This window comes from Petaurus breviceps, unplaced genomic scaffold, assembly GCF_028583685.1.
Source record: "Petaurus breviceps papuanus isolate PSGF00001 unplaced genomic scaffold, PetGlider_PUasm1.0 90686, whole genome shotgun sequence".
Taxonomy (NCBI): Eukaryota; Metazoa; Chordata; class Mammalia; order Diprotodontia; family Petauridae; genus Petaurus; species Petaurus breviceps.
In genome coordinates, this window is record NW_027187309.1 from 2,218,407 (window position 1) to 2,236,804 (window position 18,398).

The 18,398-nt window shown below is 36.9% G+C and overlaps 1 protein-coding gene across 4 annotated transcripts in view; it reads left to right on the forward strand.

The window, feature by feature from the left end:
• The window catches only part of ARHGEF10 (Rho guanine nucleotide exchange factor 10), a 233,388-nt gene that overhangs the window by 125,245 nt on the left and 89,745 nt on the right, over window positions 1-18,398 (forward strand). For all 4 annotated transcript variants that reach the window (XM_069065400.1, XM_069065398.1, XM_069065399.1 and 1 more), the window contains one exon: window positions 3,257-3,438. In XM_069065400.1, the coding sequence (XP_068921501.1) occupies window positions 3,257-3,438 (182 nt within the window). The remainder of the gene's footprint in view (window positions 1-3,256; window positions 3,439-18,398) is intronic.

An 18,398-nucleotide genomic window follows, 5' to 3' on the forward strand; every position in this document is an offset into this window, starting at 1 on the left:
GCTATATCTACAATTTCAAAGGTAGCAAATGAAAGATCCAGGACTCGAACCCTGCTTTTCTAACTCTGATCCCATGTTCTTTTCACTCCACTTTGACTGATATTGTTTGGTTTTTTTGGAAAATGCTGTGATCCATTTAACTCATCTTATACTTTTTCCTTTCATATTTTCTACTCCAAACTAAGCTAGTCAACCCTTTGTCGTTCGAACGTGGCAACATACCTTCCTACATCTATGGCTTTGCTCATGTTCATCTTAATATTGGAACCACCTCCCTTGATATGTCATGTTTACTTCCTATCCAATTCCGTAGAACCCATCTTAAATGCTAATAAATTTTCATCAACCTTCTCGGACTTCTCTACCATTTCACAGTCTTTCCATCTGGGACTCATGTGGAACTTTTTTTTTTTTTGCATGTCTCTAATGAAAAAGAGGAAGCATTATATAATAAAAAAGGACAACAGGTTTGAAATCAGAGCATCTGGGTTCTTCATCTTAGTACTGATATGACTTTAGGCAAATCATTATCACCTCTTTCACCCTCAATTTCTCTATCCATGAATTGTATTAAATTAAATTATCTTTAAGTTCCCTTATATCCTTAAATCTATGACCCTAATTTGTACTTGCAATGAACTGTTAGGATTTACAGTTACCCGCATAACTGGATTATAAGATATTTAAAGACAGGTGCTACATCTCATCTAAATGTTTTATTCTCTCTAGTACCAACCATAATCCTAAACACTGTAGGTACTTAAAATAATGGTTAAATGATGAAATATTATTATAACATAGATTAGTCTTTTGTGGATCCAGTCTAAATTATTTCTAGTAAGAAAGTAGGTAGTTTGGCAGGTGCTTTTAAGGTCTTTTAACATTTAACACCCACTGTGTGACTACCTATTTCTGAAATGTGCACATGGACAATTTCAGAGTTGAGAAAGTGGATTTTGTTCTTTTTATAACCCTTGTAAATCCCATTTCAGTTGTTCTTCTTGGTCATTGCCCAACTTCTGTCACAACAGCTGCTTGCTCCACTCCATAAACTCTATACATATGTTATTCTTGTATAATTACATTGGATATGTTAATATTTTATATTGAGGGTAGATGAACAAGAAAATGGATGGGATCTTTTTTATTTTTTAAACTTCTTCATGAAAATCTCCTTTGTTTTAAGTATATTATAGTAAATTTGAGATTTATTTTACTACAAGTTGGGTGTGGGATTTCAGGGGCTTTAGAAATAACTACATAATCTAGCATGTTGTGGCGAAATTGAATCTAGTAGAATAAACAGAATTATAACTATTATATTCCATTTTATCCTTATTATACTAATTTTGCTGGATAATTGTCAAGTACTTTCTTCACTTATTTCATTCTTATAGTCTCATCCTTGCTGTATTCTTATTTACTAGTTTTACACATGTCTCAACAATTAATCTATAGAGACATGTTCTTTTTAGTTCATCAGACTTATGCTAAGTACTTGCTATGGACAAGGCCCTGTTCTTGGCACTAGGGATGCAGAGATAGATAGAACATAGCCCCTGTTCACAAAGAGCTTCATATCCAATTAAGGGAAGGACCAATATACAAGTAGCTGTGACACAAAATGGAGTGACAGGTACAAAAAAGAGATCTTGGCAGAGGGATACTTGAAGAAGATTACTTCAGGTATTTGAGGAAGGAGGGACCATCTTCATCTGAAGATCCAGAGTTGTCAAGGAAAGTTTCATTCAGCACTCTGAGGTTTTTTATCTGAGAGAGACCACAACTACCTTTTTAAAAACATTTTCAGTTACCACCCAACTTTTTCCAAACTCAGTCCCTAACTCAACACAAGTTTGGGTGTGTGAAGTAAAGAAAGAAGTGGAAGAAACAAACATGATTTTCAAGATGCCCCAAAATCTAAACATGGGGAGTGGAAGGGCAGATAAAGGATGTAGGATTAAGGAAAAGTATGACTATTGTATCCCATACAGCACTGGCCAGGATAGGACAAAGCATGAAGAGGAAAGTGAGAGGCAATTTGAGCTCCCATTGAGTTCCTAATGCTGATCCTGGCTTAGAGGCCGCCATTAGCCATGGACATGCATGGAATACGGGACTAGGTGAGAGTGGAGAGCAAGGTAGCCACTACCACATTTATTGATTTTTATGCTTTCTTAATTCTTTTTGCCATTTATTGGTAACAATTCCTTTACATTTGTTCTTGATAACATATTGATCTATGAGCACAGCTATACTATATGTTGCATAAAATCAAATTATATGCATAATTATATTTCAAATTCTCAAGACCTCTTCATGTGGAGAAAATATGACTGTTACTTTCCTGTGTTGGGATATACCTGAACCTGTCAGGCTAAGTCCTGTGGAGAAAGAAGTTTACTTAATAACCCCAATTGCCCTGCCTTCCCTCCCCGCTCCCATCCCCAAAAAGTAAATCTCACACTGTGATTTTGTTTCCCAAAAATCTTAGTGCCATTTTAAGCTTTAATAGATATTAAATGTATTAGCAACATTATTAATATTAATACTAGCAATTAATAATCTTAGTACAGAGAGAATATACATTAATAACACCTATTGAATATGTCTCAGCAACATTATTATAGAATGAAAAATAGAACTTGATTCAGAGTCAGAGAACATGGCTTTGAATATCAGCTAGGTGACGTCAGATAGGTCTCTTAACTTCTCTGGGCCTCAGTTTCCTCAGCAGTATAATTTGGACAGTGCACTCATTGGTCACTTAGATTTCTTTCCATCCAAAATCTGCATAATCTTGTGATCTTATGATCATAGAAGAGTGATGGTGGTAAGAATTTTTGTTTAAAACTATAACTAAAATACATATAAGAAATGGTCAGCTAATTTTCTGACCAAATAGAAATTTATTACCCTGTAATTCTCTAGTATACTTGAAATTCTTCAATATGATGGTCAACATAGGGCCAGCTCATCCTTTTTAGTAGATAATTAAACATTAAGTTGAGTACTGAATGCTTTCTGAAGAAATATGTAATTTCACTATTATTCCTTCTGTTTTTCTGACTCAGAGCTGGAAAGATTCCTCCACCCTCTAGTGTACTTAGAACCCACATGGGGCCTGTTCCAAAGAAAGATAGAACCCCTATAATTTAACAGCTTAAACATCCCTTATTTGCATGTCCTTTGTGACAGGAAATGCCATAAAACATATAATTAATAATATCTCATAAAGCTGTTCTCATTCTTTCAGCACTTCACATGAAAGCAGTGGGGCTATATCAACCAGCCAAAGATATTTATTAAAATGGAGTGTTCCTCTTGGACATGTAGAGGTCATAGAATACAGCAGTGGTCAAGGCCAAGGAGAAAATAGCAGATACCCTCCAGCGCATTCCACTGAAAGCATTATTGTGGTTGCCAATGCTAAGCCGCGTAAGTGACAATCTTAATATTCTTCAAAGTTTATGATTCTTTTCTGCCCTCCTGACATGATTAGACCCTCTTTTCCTTATCACCACATTTCTTAACACCTGATATTGAATACCAATGAAGTTGTAACAATGATTATTTGCAAAATATTGTCTTTAACAATAACAATAAGCCATTCCAGTAAACATAGGCTAAGATGGCCTGGTTAGTTCTTCCCATTGAACCAGATGTTCCCCTGTGCATTACCTTCTTTGTGATTTCAAGTTGAATACTCTGGCATTTTTGAAGCTGTGCTAGCTCTCCCTTGTCGATGTGCTAATTGATATTGATTTATTTAATAGTGCAGTCAGGATTAATTTCTTTTTCCCATTTGTTGAATCTCGGAACATTCATTTAGCTTGACCTTTGATTCTTTGATGAATCTGTAGTCTCATCAGTATGGGAACTGTTTCCAGTAGTGAACATAGCAACCTAACCACAGCTTTTCACCCTAGGCAACTCTTGCCTTTTTCTTCCTATAAATCAACCACAGAAGGGTATACCCAATGTGCTGAAGGCCTTCCTCAGGATCTTTTGACATCACATGGATATCAATGAAGTATACAATCTATCCCTTATTCTAATTAAATGAACTCCTTTTCTGGCTTCATGTCTCTTTGATGACATCTTTTCTGCCACTTCTGCTTAGTTCTGTTGTTAATATGCCATAGTCTATTTGTGCCCACCATGATGAGTCTTTCCATTGTCATTTTGGTGATACCCAACTTTAATTCTTTAGAGACTATGATATTCTATCACATTACCATGTACACAGGAAAAATACTGGGGCTAAAATGTGGGCCTTTGTTTCAGGGAAAAATAATAAAAGGTTTAAAAAATATTTTAAAAATTTATTGTCTTTACATTGCTTAGATTTCTCTTTGTATCACCTTTTCCTTCTCTTTGAGAGGTATCCTTTAAAGAGAAAAAGAAGAGGAAAAAAACCCATCAAAACATCAATATATCAAAAATCCTGATTCAATGTTACGCACTTTTTCCCTCACCCCCATCCCCTCTGCCAAGGAGAAAAGGAGAAGGTGTCTTTTCATACCTCATCTTTGAGCCTTTTTTTTTTCTTAATAATTTTCCAACATTCGTTTTTGATTGTTTTTGTGGTGATAGGTTTTTCCAGTTACATTGCTATAGGCATCGTATGTGTTATTATCCTGGCTCTGTTTATATAGCTTTGCATCAGTTCATGTTGGTGTTTTTCTGTATATATCAGCAATTTAAAATTAAGCACATTAATTCTTTGGTAGTTTGACTGACATACCACTAATTCTGTAAATTAATTTAGGCACTCTCTTTCTCTGTTTTGTTAATATGTTTTCAGAAATAATAATTTTCTTCTGAGAACTACTTGGCTATATCCAAAACATTCTGAGATGTTATTTCATTATCATACTTTCACATAGTTGTTCATTGTTTCTGTGTTTTGTTCTTTGATCTACTCATTATTCAGACTGTCATTATTAAATATGTACTTAGGTCTGTATCATTTGATTATTTTTCCTCTATTAATCACTTTTTTCCACATTATTATTTATAAAGAATTTCTGTCTTATAGTTTTGTTATAATTTCTCTGTGTCCCAGTACATTGTGTGTGTGTACACATGTAATGTCAAGAAATATTTATATTCTTTGATGTATCCATTTATATTACCTCGAGTCTTTCAAATTTAACTTTTTTCCAGTAGTCTATTCACTTCTATACTTTACGTTTTGTCCCTATTTCCCTTTGGTTTGTTCAGTTTTGAAAAAGGAACATTAAAGTCTCCTATCATTCAAATCAAGAAACACTTATTAAATGCTATTTTTAAGGCACTGCTAAGCATTGGATATATAAAAGCAAAAGTAAAACAGTATCAGCTCTCAAGGAACTTATATGTTAATGGTGGAGATAGCATGTACTTATGAGAACACATAAGAAAATATTCAAAATGAATGCAAATAAACTTTCCCATTATGAATTTTGTTGCTATGCCATTTGGTGCATATAACATTGATGTTTCACATACCATCTTCATTCTCAGCTCATTTCATTTTCCACATTGCTCTACATCCTCAGCAGACTTGTCCCTTTATGGGTACTATTTTTTCTAATCCTCCCTCCACTCCCCACCATCTTCAATCTTCCCGTTGTGTTTTTTGACTTCTCCTATTAGAATATAAATTCTTTGAAGGTAGTGACAATTTTGGGTTTTGGGGGTGGTTTATTTTTGGTATTTGTATCCCTAGCACTTAGCACAATAATTAAATCATAGTAACTGCTTAATAAATGGTCTATCTCTCTACCTATCTACCTACCTACCTAGCCTATTTATCTCTCTTGGACATGTGAATTTTTATTTTTCTTTCATTTGATTCATGCTTTTCTGGAATCACCTGACACTATATTTTGTTCCAGTAATTCATTTTCATTTTTTGGCTTTATTTTTGCATATGTTTTTTGTATGCAGCACATTGTTGAGTTTTGTTTTCTTAATCATTCTACCCCTCTGATATTGCTGGTTTGTTTCATTCATTCATATTTAATGAACAAATTATTGTTATGATTGTTTCTTATTAATATTAAGGTAGTTATTGATAGGATTGTGTTTTCCTTAATTTATTTGTTTTTTATAGAATGTAGGGCAAACTTACCTTTTAAGACTTTACTTTGTCCCATTATTTAGTTTTGCTTATAGTGCTTTGATGCTAATCTATTCCCATAGCACCCCTTTGTCATTATTGTTATTTACTTATTTAGAATTGCTTCAAATAGGGACCACCTCAGCTGTACTCTGAAACATATGTCTGGGAGGTATCCTATACTGGCTACACATAGTAACATGGGGTGGGGAATGAAGAAAGCATAAGGGGGAGCTTTAAGCATTTAAGTAATCGATGTTATTTCATAAGATTTCTGTCTTAGGTGGTGGTTCTACCATTTTGGAAATGTATCATGTGGGAGCACCTTTAAATTTAACACATTTCCATTTTGGAGTTGGGAGAGACTCAGGTTATACAAAAATGTGACTAGACTGAACAACAACAAAATTTGCTGATTCCTTTTATGATACCTGTCTGATCCTCCATAGAGGACTTAAGGGATGTGCCCACATTGATGAGATCCTGGATCCATCAAAATAACAAAATGTTACCAAATAGATACCAGTTTTTTCCTTTATTCTTTTTCCCCCCATTGTTCTTAAATCTGGGCCTTACTGCCCACAATGGCTATGTAACTGTATTAAATCTTTGCATTCATAATAAGTTCAACTTCCATTCTGCCTTTTGTATATTTTTTGTTGTTGTTCAGTCATTTTTCATTCGTGTCTTGAATTCAGACTTTCCTGAATGCAAGGTTGGCTCTCTACCCAAAACATTACACTGTCTCTCTTAATTTATTTATAAAGCCAAACCATCCACTTTTAAACTAAGATGTTTTCATTCAAGTTGTTATTCTAAGAAAAAAAATTACCTCATCATAGCAAAATGTGAACTCTCTCAGCTATCACGTGTGAGAGATAGAGACTGAGACATTTTTAGTTGGAATTATAGTTGGGGAGAAAACTCATGCCTTGAATGCTTTTGTGGAAAATTTTAAAAGTTTGGATTCCTTGGAAACTTAGGTAATAATTCTTTTTGGATGGTTTAGTATTGTGGATTTTTTAAAGGTTTTGTTTATACACTAATTGGAGTTACCTAGTTATTTTCAAGATAAAACATAAAGATACCTTAAATTAAGGTCAAGTAATTATTCATTGAAATCAGGATTCAAATAATTTTGATTTTCTAAAAAAAAGACACCCATCTATCATATAATTATTTCCTTATTCAGTCTTATTAACTGGTAATAGATTTATATTACTTCATCCAGAGATTTCCTTATACTAATATGCCCACGTGTACTAAGTATACATGGGTTTTGGGGAAGAGATGAGCCTTTTTCTTTTCTTCCTTATTTCCTCTAGCTCTTCACTACCTTTTCTTTCACTGATGTGTTCCCATATTTTTTCTATTAGTGATGACTGTTTTTCTAATTGTATTTGATCTGTTGAAAAGACATCATTTTTATTATATTTGTCTTGATAAAACTTTGCAGAATAAGTGACAATTTCTCCTTATATAGAGGAGGATTAGTCGTTAGCTAATTTAGGATGACTCATCTCTCCCTTGAAAAGTGATAGATAGGTAGGCATCTAAAAATGGAAAAAAATAACTTTAAAAAAATAAACATCATTCAGTTCAATTCAATAAACATTAAATGACAACTGTGGGTGATACACTGTGCTAAGCTCTGAGAATACAAATAAGAAAAAGAAAAACAGTCCCTGCCCTCAATAAGCTTAGCAATTTAACAGGGGGATGGGGGAGAGACAACACACAAAAGAAAGCCGGAAAGAAAGGGAGTTGTAGAGAACACCAGGGGTTCACCAGCATTTGGATTTGAAACCATAGTGACAGAAGCAAAGTGGAGTGAGTTAAAATCCAGTTTCTGCCCTCTAGAAAGGAAGCCACTGCAAAAAGTTGAGAGAGGTGGCATCCAGGCTTGAGTTAGCAATATGGTAATAAGATTAGAAGTGATAAATTTATCTTGGGAGGGTCATGAAACTTTGAATTGGATTTAAAATTTAGACTTTTTTTTTTTACCTTAAAAGAGCTCCTATGAGCATTCAGTAGAATGTATGCTTCTTGAGGGAGGTAACTGTCTTGCTTTTGTAACTGTATCATTGATACCTAGTATAGTACCTAGCACATAATAACTACTTATTGATTGAGAGTTGATTTAGTGATACATGAAATAGAAAAGTGAAGAAAACAGCCATAAAGTTAAACCTAACCTTTTGGCAAAAGTATTTTGATGCATATTTTTTTTCTCCTGTGATGGGAGGGGCAGCATGACACGGTGGATAAAAAGCAGGTCTTGGAGTTAGGAAGACCTGCATTCAAGTCTTGCCTCTGATATATACTGAAGGTATGATCCTAGTGAAGACATTTAACTCTCAGTTTTCTAGGCAGCTCTCCATGTTTGTAAGGTACAAAGAAGATATCCTACTTTGGGAAAGGAACATTTTTCAACCAGGATTTCCCTATACCAATGGAATCATAGGTCCAGACCTTATTCCTTTCTATATGATGAGACAGTAAAGAGACCAGACTTAGGATTTCATTGATATAGGAAGCTTCCTGTAAGGAAACCCCACATCAGTGCCAGCTGACTTATATCCTGCAATTTGTCCTCTTAAAGAATTGCATAGTGAACTGAGAGGTAAATGCCCAGGAGAACACAGTCACTGTATATCAGATTCAGGATGTGGTCAGATTTACATGCCTATAAATATTCAAAAAATTCATAACAAAAGCACAAATACTTTTTAGTGTCATTATCCAGAGAGATTCAATCTTGCAAAGACTGGAGAATTTTCTGTTCAATTGCGTAGAAAAGTATAGCCTTGAACTCACAGTAGTACATTACAATTTCCATAATACTTTATTCACATTTGTAACTCTTGTGTAGAAAGCTCTCACAACACAAAGTGAAAGGTGAGGGAGGAGTTCACTTTTAGTAATTTCTAACAATCTGACTCTAGTCCCCATCTGGAATATCTGAGGAGATTACTCCCTACCAGTCACCCAGGGTTCTTGGCTGCTCTGCTCCCATTGTAAGCACGAGGCTTATAAAAATTAAAGAAGGAACATTTTTTTTTTAGCAGCAAAGTGTTACTGAATGTTCAAAGTAAAATCAAACTCAAAAGAGAACTTTTGAAAAATAGACAGCCTTCACTGAGCATAAGCCATCCCCAAAGATCTCAGTGAGGCAGGGATTCCAGCAGGTAGCCCCTGCATTAAGAATTATTCTCTGTCAGAAGCTCTCCTACATTTAGCTCTCCCATAGCTCCCAGCAGGCAGTATCAAGTATTGCCATCAGGCATGGCCAGATCATCTGTTCAGCCATACCATTCTCTGTTATTGGGTGCAGTCTTTACTTCCACAGTGGGGAAAGGCTCTGATTTCCTCCATCTGGCAGGAGATAGCCATTCTCCTTGCATCAGTAATGAGGCAGTACCCAAGTTCTTTGACTACAAATCCACAATTTTTGCCATCGTAGCATTGTTTTCCATCCAAGAGAAATAGTTACCATATGTTAAGGAGCTGATACTACAACTTGATTTCTCCCTAATTATCTCTCTTGGGTTCCAAAGACTTTTGAAAGCAGTAGATATTAATCAGTCTCTATGGACTGTTACCAGACTAGGTGGGGATGGTGGGTGGGGGACGTTAGGCACTCTTCTGGTTCTGTAACATACATTCCATTTGTTCCCTTCATGGACACCATTCTTGCGGGTGTTTGGAGGGAGCAGAGAGGAGAGGGAGGAAAGATCCCCTAATAGCCACACAATAACAATGTGAGAGTTGACTGTGATCTTGGCCAACTCTCTAAAACCATTTTCAGTTTCAGGGCAGTGATCTATTGGTTGTGATGTCACAAAATCACAGAATTTGAGATGAGGAAGCCACTTTTATAGCTATCTACTCAAAAGTATGGGGAGTGGCTCATATACAAAATGCATTCCCTCCATAACATTCTTTGCTAGTAGTTGTCTAGCCTTAGCTTGAAAACCTCTAGTAACCACCTCTCCAGGCATTCCTCTCTACTTTTGTATAGTTCTGATTATTAGGAAGTCTTTCCTGACCTCAAGCTTAAATTGGATTGAAGAGTATTTCTGGGTATATAAGGTATAAGAAGACTGAAAAGTCAGGAAGGGCATGAGATTTTATAAAGGGCTTTGAACACTAAACAGGATTTTATATTTGATTCTGGAGGTGATAGGGAAGCCCTAAAGTTTATTGAATAGAGAAATAACATGATTGGACCTATGCTTTAGAAAAATCATTTTGTTGACTAAATGAAGGATGGACTTTAATAGGAAGAAATATGGCAATCAGATCATGCAGCAGGCTATTGCAATAATCTATCTATGGGGAGATGAGGACCTGCATCAGGGTAGGAATGTTGGGATGGGGGCTCTGCCCACCCAAAAACTGTTAGGGTTTCATGATATGTTGTGGTGGAACCACCTCAAAGAATTCAGAGTCAGACTAGCTCTAATCCAAGTATAGGCATTTATTGAGACTGACACTTCCCATGAAGCAGGCTAAGTTCTAAGAGGAACCAGCAACTTCAGAGAAAGCAAGATGGATTTTTATAGGATAAAGATGCAATTACATAACAGAAATCATGAATATTAAAAAGGCAGGAGGGGTTTAAGGAATTAGGTAATGGAGGAGGGGTCTCATGTATGATTCTGGGGTTAAACATTCTGGTCATGCTATCCTCCAATTGACTAGCTATTGTGGTCCTGTCTGGTCAAGATAGATAGTTAGGTATTGTGGTCCCGTCTTGGGCTAGATGGATGATGTCATTGTAGTTGAGTACAAGAACACACCTGTTTCTGTGAGAATGGATATGGGGGCAGTGACTAGGTAGAGTCAGTAGCTAGCTGGGTTCCCATCACATGGACATACCTGCTGTTTCTGTGGGAACTAAGAGTTCAGGGACACACCTGTTATTCCAGTGAGCATTGAGGAATATATGAAGAAGTTAGGACATTGGTGAGGGGAGGGGGTGGGGGGGATTAGGTAGGTACAGTGAGCCTGCTGTTCAGTTGGGCAGGCCTATAATGAAGTTAATATTGGGGCTGGGGGCAGCTTTATAAGGATTCCATCAGTAACCGCATCAGAAGAGAGAAGGGAACATATTCAAAAGATGTTGAAAAGATGAAATTGACAGTCTTTGTTAATAGATTGGATATAGGGACTAGAAGATAGTGATAAGTCAAGAATGACATCTAAGTTGTCATTAGCCTGGGTGACTAGAAATTATGGTAGTACCCTCAAATAGTAATAGAGAACTTAGGAAGAGGAGAAGGTTTAGGGGAAAAGGTAATAAGTTCAGTTTGGAACACTTTGAATTTAAGATGTCTATAGACAGTTAAAGATGTGAATCTGGAAGTTGGGAGAAATGTTTAGGGCCAAATAAGTAGAATTGAGAATCATCGGCATAGAGATGATAGTTGAATCCATGGGAACTGATAAGATCACTAAATTAAATAGTGAATCAATAAACATTCATTAAGCTCTAGCTCTTTACCAGGATCTGTGATAAAGGCTGGGAATATGAATACAGTTAAAAAAAATGCAGTACCTACTCTCTAGTAGCTTACAATCTAATGGAAGAAGACAACACAGAAAAGGAAGCTAAAAAGCAGTGGTGGGGAGAAAGGTAAGGGGAGGAGGAGGAGGATGGTAGATAATTCCAGAAATGTCTAAGAGAAGTATAGCTGGTGGGAAATAGTGTAGAGAGAAAAGAAAAGAGGGTCCAGGACAGAACTTGGTGGGACAGACCACTATTAGTGGGCATGACCTGGATAAAATATCAAGCAAAAGAGCCTGAGAAGGAGTAGTCACTCAGATGTATAAGAGGAGAACTGGGAGAGAGCAGTGTCTTAAAAACAGAGGGAAAAAAAGTATTGAGAAGGTAGGTAATAGTGTCAAAGAGTTCAGAGAGGTCAAGAAGGATAAGGATTGAGAAAATACATTTTGATTTGTCAATTAAATGATCATTCATAACTTTGGAGCAGGTCCTTCCAGTTGAATGATGATATTGGAAGCCAGTAGAAAGTGAAAAGAGTGAGAGGAAAAGTGGAAATTCCAAATATAAACAGCCTTCTCAAGGAGTTTAGCCAAAAAATGGAGGAGAAATATAGGATGATAGCTGCTAGGGATTAGTTCAGGGGTGGGCAACCTGCAGCCTCCAGAGGATTTGTTCTATACAATTTGGATTCAATAAAAGAGCCACACTTGAGGACCTAGAGGGCCATATGTAGCCTCAAGTCTGTAGGTTCCTCACCCCTGCTTTAGTAGATTAAGTGAAAGTTTGTTTTTCTTTTTTAGGATTTTCAGGATTTTTTTTTTTAGAATTGAGAACACATGTCCCTGTTTGTTGTCAGTAGGAAAGCAGTCAATAGTCAGGGAGAGACTGAAGACAAATAAGAGAGTGGGATAATAGGAGCACAATGGGATCGCTTGTGCATGTAAAGGGATTTGCCTCTCTTCATGTGAGACAATAGTGAAATAGAAGATAATAGCAGAAGGTGAATTGAGATAAGGAGCAGAGAAGAAGGAGCTCTTGGTGAGTGACCCCAATTTTTTTTCAGCGAAATATAAGGCAAGGTTCTCCGTTTCAGGGGAGGAAGAGCTATGGGAGTTTTCAAGGGGAATGAAATGGTTTAGAAAGACTACTCTGGTAAATACAATAGTGCATAAATTAGAGAGGCATAAGAAGATTGCTTTGCTGTAGTGAGGGCCCAGTTGAGATTATGTAACATAAATTTGTAAAGGATCAAGTCATGATTTCATGATTTTCTTCATCTTCATTCAGAAAGATGTGAGTAGGAGCAAATGAGTGGATAGTAGGAAGAATCAATGGGGCAGTCTTAGAGTAAGGCCAGTCAAAAGATAAGATAAAACACAATATTACAGAAAATTGCAGGGTTGAACTGGTTCATCAAGGAGTCAAAATAGAGGAGGAGAGTCTAGTCAGTGAAAGGGTGATGGGCTGGGTAAGAAATTAATAGTTAAGGGATTGGAGTCACCACGAGGATAAAAAAAAAGTCAAGTTTTAGAACTGGGAGAAGTAGAATAACAACAGATTATAGTCAGATAAGGACATTTCAGAGTTTGTGAACATGGAAGTGGAACATTTGTGGGTGATCAAAGAGTATGATCAAAAATCATACTCATGATCAAAATACTCAGAGCAAAATCAAGAGTATGACCTTTTCTGTATAGCTGAGGTGAGGAGGAGGAGTTGGTCAGGAGAAATAAGGAAGTTGAGGAAGTAGGTGTAAAGCCAAGCATGAGCAGCTTTCCAGAGGACTGCTGCTGTGAACAGCTTTCAAGGTTCTGATTACATAGTATAACGAACTCTCTATTTATTCCATAACAAATAAGAGCAAAACATTCACAGAAAATCAAGGTACAGTATTCACAATGTTACATCTTATCACAGAAAATCAAAATACAGTATTCACCATGTCACAATTCAACAACTTATCACTAAAATGGCCACATAGGTTTCACCAAACTGGTCACATAGTTTTAAACAAAGTACAATCATTTAGTAACTCAATCATTCAATCATCTTTAAGGAGGCTTGCCTCTTTAAGGATCACAAGGTACAAAAATCTAAATTCTCCACCCATGGTGGAGATTATACCACAATTAAGTTACAACTTCAACAGTCACTACTCAGTACCCTCTTAAAGGGTAGTGGAAAGTACAAAAGCCATCCACTCCTAGGTCACAAGTAAATTACAATTTCATCAGTCACTATTCATTATTCATGGAGAGGTCTTTTCGTCTTGACTAGAGGCAGGTAGCTCCTATGAATCCACCAAACTGTCACCTGAGTTCAAAGGCAGACAGCTCCCAGCTCCTTGTCTAGATCTCTGTGCAGTTCCTGCTCCACATTGGAGGTAACAGTGTCCAGTCCATCTCAAATCCTTCACAGTCTGTCTTCCTGGGAAGACAAGGCTTAATGAGGCCACAATAACATTCACACACATTAACAAAGCCACAACAACATTGTACAAAATACTGGCACCACAGTCATGCTTAAGTCTTCAGCAGCTCCTCAGCAGCTCAGGCTGGGCCTCCAAAATCCTCAGCACCATAAGCTCCATTGTGAAAATCTAAATCACTTTATCCAGCCTCCACATGGCTTGCTGCAAGAAATTCTATCTCAGTTCTCAATTCTTATTCCTCTTCTCAGTTCTTCTCAATTCTCAGTTCAGTTTTCAGTCCAGCTGCCCTGCCTCCACAATGCTTATCCCAAGAAGTTCTGACTGTCCAGCTTGTGCTCTTTCTTAAATACAGTATAGCTCCTCCCTGTTCAGCCCCTTCCTGTTACGTCAGCAACAGGGGTTCATATCTTCAGTTTCTTTTACAGAGGCTTAATTTGAAACTAGGTGCTAAGTACCTCTTAGCTTAGCAATAGAAAGTGATCTTCAAATTTCATTACTATTACAGTAGGAGGTTAGGATGTTTAAGGGAGTACCAACATGCATGTTGAAGGGCCTATGCATATGAGGGCAGTGAATTAAGCATTAAACTCATCAAAGAAAGAAGGGGAGTACCCTAGAGGGTAGTAAACAATAGCTAAAGAATTTTAATTAGTTGATATGGATTGAGTAAACCTGAAGGATGAGGGGTTAGAGGGTGATAGTGGAAGGGAAAAGAATGGAAATGGAAGTAAAGAGCAAAGAGTGTTTCAATTCCCCTACCTTACCAGTGACTTGAGTGGAAATCAATGAAAGTGTAACTAGTGCTGGAAAGTGCAGCCAAGGAGACTGAGGAAAGAGTCAGGTCTCAGTGAGAATAAAAGGCCTGGAGAAATGGGAAAGGAAAATATTTAAGATGAAAATAACTTTGTCACCTATAAATCACACATTCCAAATAGTATAGGGGGTGGCTAGCTTTAAAGTGGGTCACTAGTAACAAGGGAACAGGCAACAGGGGACATAATTATGGTTTGAATGATAGAGGTCCAGAATCACTGAGAAGAGGAAGGTAAGACCAGGTGGAAGTTTGTTAATCATTAAGGAATAAGTTCAAGTACTTATCATTATTCAACCCCACCTTATGGGGTTTGACCTCTGGGAGAAGTCCTCTGAAGGTATTAGGGTAAGGGAACAAGTGTGGGGAGCTGATGGAATGGCCTTCTTGCCCTTCTCCTGCAGGCAGGCCAGGCAGGCTACCAGTGAAGAGAGTGTTGGAATGGAGTGTCTTTCTATCTTCTATAGTCAGTTGTTCAGCAGTACAGCATACCTAAAAAAGAGTGTGCTTGCATTATGTTGATTGGGATGAAATGATGGGAAGAAGCAGGAAGTAGAGAAAGTCACCTTATTACAGTTAAGTGACTCTTTAGAACAGCACTGAATGCACTTGGGTTTCAAGTGATGGTGTATTAAAATGTATGAGATTGTTCTGAAGCACTGTTTCTTTTCCCCTTTTGTATTAGTTTATTTCTTTCTTTTGGTTGCCATGGGAACATACGTAGGTGTGAGTTTTCTGGGTGTTTTCCACTCTCTCCCTCTAACAGCTTTTATAGTTTTGTTTGTTTGTTTTTCAAATTAGGAACAATGTGGTAATCAATTTGGTTAAAAAAATACCAAAGATGGCCTTATAAAAAGCACTCAGTAGTTGAACTTCCACTTTAAAAGTAAGAAATAGAAGAAAGGGAAATTGTTTTGAGTATGCGGATATTCATGTAGAAATCATTTTCATCTTCATCATCATCCTCATGATAGGGAGTAGATTTGTGATTCTATTGGTTTAGGGAACTTCCAGATGAAGAAAGTCCATCCACTAACCTCTCTAGGGTGATACCTTCTCTGAAATTGTTTATAATTACAGAGAGTTGCCTATAGTACTGACTTAAGTGACTTGTTCAGGGTCACATAGCCAATATGTAGTGGAGGCAGCACTTGAAATAGGTCTTCTTGGTTCCAGAGGCAGCCATCTACAACACCATTCCACTTCTTTATCATAATGGAGGAGAACATTTATAGAGTCTAGAACCGTGAGAATAAAATGAGATGACACATGGTAAGCATTCTCAGAACAAACCTGTGAGGTAGATATGATGGACATTATTATGACCTATAGGTAAAGAAATAAAAATTAAGGTATGTAAAATTACTTATCCATGAGTTCTTATATTAGAAATGGAAAGGGGCAGCCAGATGGCTCAGTAAGTAAGAGCACCAGCTCCAGTGTCAGGATGACCTGGGGATCCAATCTGGGCTCAGATACTTAGCACCATACTCAGAAATAACTGGCCGTGTAACCTTGAGCAAGTTACTTAACCCCAACTGCTTAGGGACGGCCAGGTGGCTCATCGAGTAAGAGCACCGGCTCCAGTGTTGGGATGACCTGGAGATCGAATCCTGGGCAGAGACACTTAGCACCACACCCAGAAATAACTGGCCATGTAACCTTGAGCAAGTTACTTAACCCCGATTGCTTATAAAAAAAGAAAAAAAGAAATGGGATTCACCTCAAGACTCTTCTGATTTCACATCAAAGCTTCTATATCAATATAGTGGTATACCTTACATACCAGTGGAAAAGTATGTATAGAGGATATGTTCAAGTGGATTATTAACCAGGTAAGCAAGGTTAGAAGAAAAGGCCTTCATTTTTAATTGATAGAAAAGATTTCTTTATAAGGGATAAACATCCCCATCGACCCCATCCTTGAGATTTTTTTTTCTGATATTAATAATGTTTTCTTAATTGTTGTTGAGTAGTTTCAGTTGTGTCAGATTCTTTTTACACCACCCCCCCATTTGGGGTCTTCTTGGCAAAGATATTGAAGTGGTTTGTTACTTCCGTCTCCAGCTCATCTTACAAAATGAGGAAATTGAGGCAAACAGGGTTAAGTGACTTGTCCAGGGTACCATAGCTGGGAAGCATCTGAATTCAGGAAGATGAGTTTTCCTGACTTCAAGCCAGCTTGAATATTGTGCCACCTTGATGGCTTGTGTATTGACCTGAGAACTACTTGTTGGTCCATTGAGACCACATTTTGGACGATTAATTGATTCAGGCGAGTTTCAGAGCACCTGGGTTGAATCTTGGAACTGGTCTTTTAAAATATTATGCTGCAAGTCCTTGGAAGAGAGACAGTGAAAGATTCAAGAGGGAGGAGACAAACTTGGACTTTGTTCGCTGGAGGTCAAGCCTTCCCATTTACTAATCCCCTCCAGGGAACCATATGTCTGAGAGAAGAGATATTGGTTAGCCAGTTCCTGAGCTAAGCCTCCTAAAAGGAAGAGGAGTTTCTGAACCAAGGAGGAGTATTCTGGAACTTAGAGAGATCCATTGTAGAAGAGCAACACAGGATAATCACAATGTGGGAGAACAAACCCACATGAATAATTTTGATTTATGTGGGCTGGATAGGTTCAAGAGAATTAGATAGACTCTCTGGAAAACTTTAGTTCTTTACCATGGTAGAGGGGCCTCAACCACAGTGTAGTACTGTAATTATGGACAACTTTCATGGTAGAAGGGGTCAACTCTCTAGCAACCACAAGTTGGTGGGGTTTTTTTTTCATTTTAGGGGGCCTGAAGAGAATAGTCTCTGAGAAAAATGAAGGCCCACCAGAGTAGGAAGAAGAGTTGTTTTGATTATTCTGGGGCTATCATGTGAGTCTTTTGTACATTTCGGTTTTCTGTCAGGCCAAATAAAATTTGTCCTTTACTTAACGTATTGTTCACATTGCTCACATTGGTACAGAAATCCCTTTCACTATTTCTTTTTAAAATTTTTTTTTAGACTCAAATACCAGAACACAAATACAGAATAGAGAAAAGAAACAAAAACATATCTTAAACTTAAATGCAAAATAAGAAAGGAAACAGCATGTCATGTACACAGCACAACATAGGAAAGGATTCAAAATATGTAACAATAACTTCATTTCAAGAAAACCTGTATGATAAATACTATATGTCCTTTTACCTTTTCTAAGGAGTTATGTATACAAGCTATATTTTTTTATTCCCAAGGGGAAACACTGTCATCCAAAGAGAGTGATGTATGATTAGGACTTCCAAAACTTAACTTTATTTCATATAAACTCAGAATCTTCAGTTTTTGGTCATAAGTTTACATAACACATATCTATTGAGTAAATCAAAATTATTGTCATTTTTAATATAGTTACAGAATGTTGGATTTGTTTTGCACTTCATTTGTGAGTTTGAATATGTAACAATAAGATGAATGTTTAATACAGCATTTAATATGTTATGGTATATTTAATGTTGGTCAATTTTTTCTGTCATAATCCATCCTTTCTTCCTTTCC